Source organism: Theobroma cacao, chromosome 8, assembly GCF_000208745.1.
Source record: "Theobroma cacao cultivar B97-61/B2 chromosome 8, Criollo_cocoa_genome_V2, whole genome shotgun sequence".
Lineage (NCBI taxonomy): Eukaryota > Viridiplantae > Streptophyta > Magnoliopsida > Malvales > Malvaceae > Theobroma > Theobroma cacao.
This window is the reverse complement of record NC_030857.1, coordinates 16,128,759-16,135,139: the sequence shown is the minus strand read 5'-3', so window position 1 is coordinate 16,135,139 and position 6,381 is coordinate 16,128,759. Positions and strand designations below refer to the sequence as shown.

General features: G+C 33.1%; 1 protein-coding gene across 1 annotated transcript; it reads right to left on the bottom strand.

Moving 5' to 3' along the window:
• On the bottom strand, positions 1-2,579 carry LOC18592664 (ethylene-responsive transcription factor ABR1). Its single transcript, XM_007019504.2, has 2 exons — positions 1,797-2,579; positions 1-1,197 (listed from the first exon to the last, which is right to left on the bottom strand). The coding sequence occupies exons 1-2, from the start codon at positions 2,329-2,331 to the stop codon at positions 419-421; spliced, it is 1,314 nt and encodes a 437-aa protein (XP_007019566.2). The 5' UTR covers positions 2,332-2,579; the 3' UTR covers positions 1-418.

The following is a 6,381-nucleotide window of genomic DNA, read 5'->3' as shown; positions in this document are numbered from 1 at the left end:
TGGTAAGCAAAAAGATAATTATCAATCACAATAAGATTTAAAACAAAAAAAATAAAAACAAAGTACATTCTTAATGAATCTTTGGCTGTAAAGCAAACAACAGACAGCTTGAAAAAAGCTGTTGGTTTCTACATCTTTCGTTCGATAATTGAGAGAAAGTAAACATCAAATCCTTGAGAACCGAACTATGCCTAAAATCCTAAATGCCTCTTTGTTTTTATCCCCTCTTAACATTATACTGATTTTTTTGTTCCTTTTGTTTGTTTGTTTCTTTTTTTCACAATAAGGATGATGACAATAATTCAAATCAAACTAGCTACATGCAAATACAAAGTTCAACAAAAGAATAAAATAAAAAAAAAGGGAAAAGATCCTAAAAATTTTAAATATATTTATTTATAAAAAAATGGGATTACTATTAACCAGTGGATGAAGGATAATGACCAGGATGAGACGACGGTGGCACTGGAAAATCTGACCCACTAGCCTGAGTTTGATTAAACTGTGGCCTTAAAATGCCCATTTGTTGCTGTTCAGCAAAAAGCAGAGGAAAAGATGCAGAGGAAGATGATGACGAACCAGAAGCAGATGAAACTGCAAATGAAGATGGCAAAGATGACAAAGAAGAAGATAGAATTGGTTGTTGAATATTGGCTAGTTGAGAAGATTGAATCATCTGCTCTAGCAAGCTTGTAGTTTGTTGTCCATGGAAATCAGTAGAACTCTGTAGCAACTGAGAGTACTGCCAATAATCTCTCAGCATATCAACATTAGAGCTCTGAAGAGGTTGGGATTGGTAATATGATGGCATTGGCGTAGAATGAGATGGTGGGAAATGGGTTGTTAGAGAACTAGAAACTGATGTTTGGGTGGCAGGAAAATTTTGCATTGGTTGAGGAACTAGCCTGACATTTTCCGGGAAATTTAACTTGGCCCTGTTTCCCCTGAACCTCAAGGCAGCGTCGTCATAGGCTCTTGCCGCGGCTTCTGCTGTATCAAATGTACCAAGCCAAACTCTTGCTGCTTTGTGTGGATCACGTATTTCTGCTGCCCACTTTCCCCATGGCCTTTGCCTAACGCCTCTATATCTTCTTCTTCGCTCGCCGGTTTCTTCAGAGGCTGCTGCTGTTTCTGTTGATGTGGTTGAAGGTGCAGTTGTGGTAGGTGGCGCAACAACGTTTGTAGTTTCTTCAGTAACTGTAAAAAGAAACGGAGGGATAGATTATTGACAAAGAAAGCAAAAGAGTTCTATCTTCTTGTTAAACATTTATTGCTTTGAAGCTAAATGATTGAGAGGTTGAATCCTAAATGAAGGTGGTAATGCTGAAGCTGACGAACTATTTCATTGCAACTTTGAGTTTTAGATGGCCATACCTATCTATGTTTGTCCAAAGCTGACTAATTGAAACTTTGAGTTAAGGCCATATAAATTGTTGAAAGACATGCAATATTACATAGTTTTGTTCTTAGTAATATTGTATATATGAAAGTAATTTTGTTCTTATTAAAATTGTATATATGAAAGTAATAAAATAAACTGTTATGCAATTTATATTTTATAAAACATGCTTTTATAAAATTATTGATAATAAGAAAATAAAAAGCCTTTTCTGGATTATGTAATCTTCTGTAAGATAATGTAAGCAAATAAAATAGAAGTGTAATTCCCTAGATTTTCACTAAAGGGTCAAACCATAAAGGAAAGAAGAAGAAAAGAAGAATGAAAATCCGTGTGCAAGGGATAGCTACTTGGAAAAAGATGGAGGACGAAGTGGTATTGACTGAAAATATTATACCAGTAGTTGCACCAGATGATGAATCGGCATGAGAGCCTCTGAAATCACCAAAAGGTCTTTGAACCCTTGTTACAGACTCAATCCATTGAGTAGCACCCTCTTCTTCACGCCCTCTTTTTTGACCAATCCATAGACCAGAACCGGAAGCAGAACCAGAACCAGAAGGAGAAGCAGAAGAAGAATAAGAAGAAGGAGAAGCAGCGGAGCCGCTATGTCCAAAACTAGACGTGACCATGCCAGCCAAGTTAGCACCGTAACCCCAATCAGCAGCAGCTCTTTGCCCGGAAACAACATGTGTCAGGGCAGATACCATTGCTGACATCTCGGTTGCTTGACCTTGTGGTCCAAAAAACATTTCTGTGTTGTTCCTATGTTGGATCATCGGTTGGTTGGATTCTCGAATTTGAGACAGCTGGGATTGTATTTCTTGGGTGTTGCTATCTTCTTGCTGTTCTTCACCGCCATCTCCAACAGGAGGGAACCTGACGTACTGACCTGACCCTCTGTGGTGCGCCACCTTGTTGAGTAAGCACATGAAAACCAATGTAATCTGGGGTTTTTCTTTTTATTGAATAAAACGAGTTTTTGTAAAGACCTACCCTGCCAAGGGTATTTTGCCGCAAAAATGGAAGGAGACTTTGTTTCGAAATGAAGGGAAGAGGGTTTTAAATGTGGATAATAAGGAATTTCAAAAGCTGAAACTCTGACCAGCCGCCATTAAAATAGTACCCTTCTGAGTTTTACCACTACACATAAAATGATAAATCCCACTCTACTTCCACCATCACTACCTTTAGGAGATAAAATTGCAGTATTTATTTTCGCAACAACTTTTTTTATTTTTATTTATTCGAGATGTGATTGCAAAAAAAAACTGGCAGATGGATACTGACCATATGAAATGTTCACACCATGAAATTTGACTGATTAATTGAGTGTTTCATGAGGAACTAACGGCAAATAGCTTAAGAAGTCGGTTGATATTTGCCTTTTTGGGCGGAGAGAGAGAGAGAGAGAAGACAGAAAAGATAAGAGTTCATGTTTGAATTGAGTTCCGAATACCGACATAAAATGGGGAATTATCAAATTGGGCTAAGAATTAATTAATGATTAGCCCATAAGTAGTAAGATGGACTGTATCATCCGGCAGTAACTTGGTATGCTAATCTCAATTGATTTTGAACAAGGTTTAAGTTAATTAAGTTAGCTTTTCGGCTAATTTTATAAGATTAAGGAGAGAAAGAGCAAACTTAATTTGGTGTTAGGTATAGACATCGAAGAGGTTATTGCAGGCTGATTAGTTTATGGTTTTACTTTTTGATTCCCAATTGGCAACTGCACATAATAGTAGCTTCAATTCACAGATTAAAAAACTGAAAGAAGCTGGACTTGTAAAAGAGGGAAGGTATTTTTTGAATAGTTAGGCTCTGTGGTTTTTTGGTACAGAAGTTTGAGTTAGTCTAAAAAGATGAAATATATAAAGTAAAAACAAGTATGGAAAAATTGGAGGGATTTGAAGTTTCGGTCATTTGCATCAATCCAAAGTCATCGCATTGGCTATTAGCTTTTTATATAAATGATATATACCAGTAATAAGAAACTGCATTAATGATTTTTCTTATGTCTAGAATTGAATTAACTAAATGTAGAGATATATTAACAAAGTATTGTTTGTTTTTGGTTTCCTTTTTTTGATGTGTATGGTCAAAACACGTTTCTCTCTGACATGCTCCATGTGCTCAGCAGCACACCCTACCATCTTCTACCGTAAACCCAACAGCAGAAAAATGCAACCATTCAATTTAAGGTGCTTGAAATTACTAATGTCAAAAGGGACTATTTTTCTTATTATTTCTAGTTTCAACCAATTCTTAATCAAGGCCGCTCCTGTTCTTCCATTCCTTTTTCAAGCTAGTATTATTGTATCTTACAGTCGAACAATCCATTGCTTCCAAATAGTACGAAGATGGTATATAATAAAATTGAGTATTTTCTTTTTTTTTTATGTAATTGAAAAGTTAAATCATCATTTGCTTTTATATAATATATATATATTATATTATGAATAACTGTAAAAGTTTGGCTGAACTACCCTAATGTTTCAGCTTTAAGAGAAACTTAAGTTGGGCAAGTGTTTGCTCATTTTCCTTTTGCAATTCGGTGAAGATTGTCTGTATAGAGGTTTAAGTGTAAGGGGTTAGATCTGTGGGGGACCCAATGGGGTGCATTTGGCATGAGATTTAGGGGATAAAGACAGGAGATATAGGGGAGATTGATGTCAGAACTGTTGGTCAACACTATAAAATCGTATACGTGGAAAATAGTAGGTAAAAGTAGCTGAGCAGGGCATAGGGCCCCTCAACTTGGCCTAATGTCCCTGAACCCCCTTCCCTAACACCCACACCTACATTTCTAATCTCTTTTGGAGCTGTTTTGCGTGTTCTTATGTCTTATTTAATTTTTATTGTTGGTACGAGGTATCAAATTAAAATTACATATAACTCTGACACTTGCATAAAAAATAACTTTAACTGTTATTATTCTTTTCTTTAGAAAAATTTCAGAATAAATAACTTGTTCCATTCTCAACGTCGAGATATGTGAGCAAAAAGAGAATCATAACTCATCAGTAATTAGATTTAGAATTTTTTACTATAGAGATAAACGAACTAATTGATGCAATCAACTCATTGTTGGTTTGATATTTTTTATTTTATTTTATACACCATCCTTGAGTGCAAAAACCTTAGGTTATAAGTTAATTTACGTTTAGTTGTAAATTTATTAATAAAATTAAACAAATACTCTGAGGTTTCAGGTTTAATTAATTCTATTCGTTAAATTATAATTATTAAACAAAGACATGTCATAAACATACAAATTATTAGTGATATTTTTAATTATGAACAGCATTGTTTATAAATTTGAATAAAACGTATACTCTTAAATGCGTGACACATGTTGATTTATTAGTTGATTTGACTGATTGATTTATTCAATGACTTTTCATATGGAGCGTAATATTTAATTCTGATTGCGATTGCAGTTATTGAATTTACAGATTACTTTATTAAATAAAAAATTTTCTTCTTCAACTCTCCATTCAAAAGTTGCATAATATTTCTCAATGTTTTAATTACATGTGCTTGTGAACGTGGTAAATTTCCATCACTTATTCATTACATTGCTGTTCTATCACTGTTTTGGACATATATACAGAAACAAATAGTACATGAGGATGTTATAATAGCTGGGATTTGAGAGTTAATTTATAGAAAAATTTTAATTCAAGTTTTGTTGTTTTTCGTGTACTAATGATGAGCCATATGTAAAGCATCATCATCATAAGACAAATGATGATGATGATAATTATAATAGTATTAATAGAATAAAATAGATAACCTTCTATTGTTTTCATGGGATAATAATCGGTTTTTTTATTTAAAAAATAATTTTGGAATTTAAATTTTTTAAGGAACCCGCTTGAATGGTTCTCTTTCTAGAAAGAAGAATGGAACATATATTAATGGGTATAAAGACCCGTACATATGAAAAGTTACAAGTCTTGGGAACATCGCCTGGCACTCTGATGACCTTTGATTTATTCCGGCATTCATGATGATGTACTAATTTTCCACACTTTGCACTTGTACGTCGTTGTGAGGCTGATGAAGAAAGATAGAGGGGAAAACTCTTGGAAGATTCCCACATCTACATGGGCATAATAGTACTAATTTTTGTTGTTTTCTCAAGGAAACTCCGTATAAGAATTGTTTGCATATGACATAAACAAGGTGAAATCTAGATGATTTAAATGGACAGCTCCCTCACATTCGACCCCTTTGTTAATCTTTTCGTTGCTATTTGCATATATAGATTTCTTTACACATTAATTAATTACCAGCAATGATTTTGAAACAAAGAATAAAAGAGTTAAACCACAAATTTTGAGTTTCTTTTTTGTTTTTAGATTAACATATAACAAATACCAGACTATAATTAATATTGCTTGATTCAATTAGTTAGTAGGTTCAAAGTAGGGTTGAGTATGGTTCGGATACACAATCTTGAAGTCATACCTGTAATCCATTTATGTAGAGTGGATTCTAAAAATTTTGGATTGTCAATATGTTTATATGACTTCTTTTACGATCAACACTATTGTCTTGTATAGTTTTAAATCAATCGTAAATCTTATATTTTTTTAAAAAAATTAATTAAAATAATATTTATTATTATTATATTATTAATGTAAACTACAATCAAATATTTACTGAATCTATGAATACTACAAGAAAATTCATACTTTCACATTATAATTGATTTATTGTTATGTTTTGTTATTTTAAAATATTAACATTTTGTTCACTATTGTTGGTGAGTTTTTTGTATTCATTTATTATTTGTATTGGATATAAACATTTTAAATAACTCTTTAGCTTAATGATCAATATCTGTATACTCTTTTATGGATTCAAGTTTTACTATTTAACCTTTTAATCCCATAAAAAAAAAAGAACCAACTAGATCCTAGGGTCTGATCTTTCGATTCAAGGCAAATAGATAAGTTTTTAGAATTATGTAT

Coding starts and splice junctions, on each gene's coding strand:
- LOC18592664 (XM_007019504.2), bottom strand. CDS start 2,331: ATGTGCTTACTCAACAAGGTGGCGCACCACAGAGGGTCAGGTCAGTAC. Junction 1,198..1,796: donor ATCATCTGGTGCAACTACTG/GTATAATATTTT, acceptor TTCTTTTTACAG/TTACTGAAGAAACTACAAAC.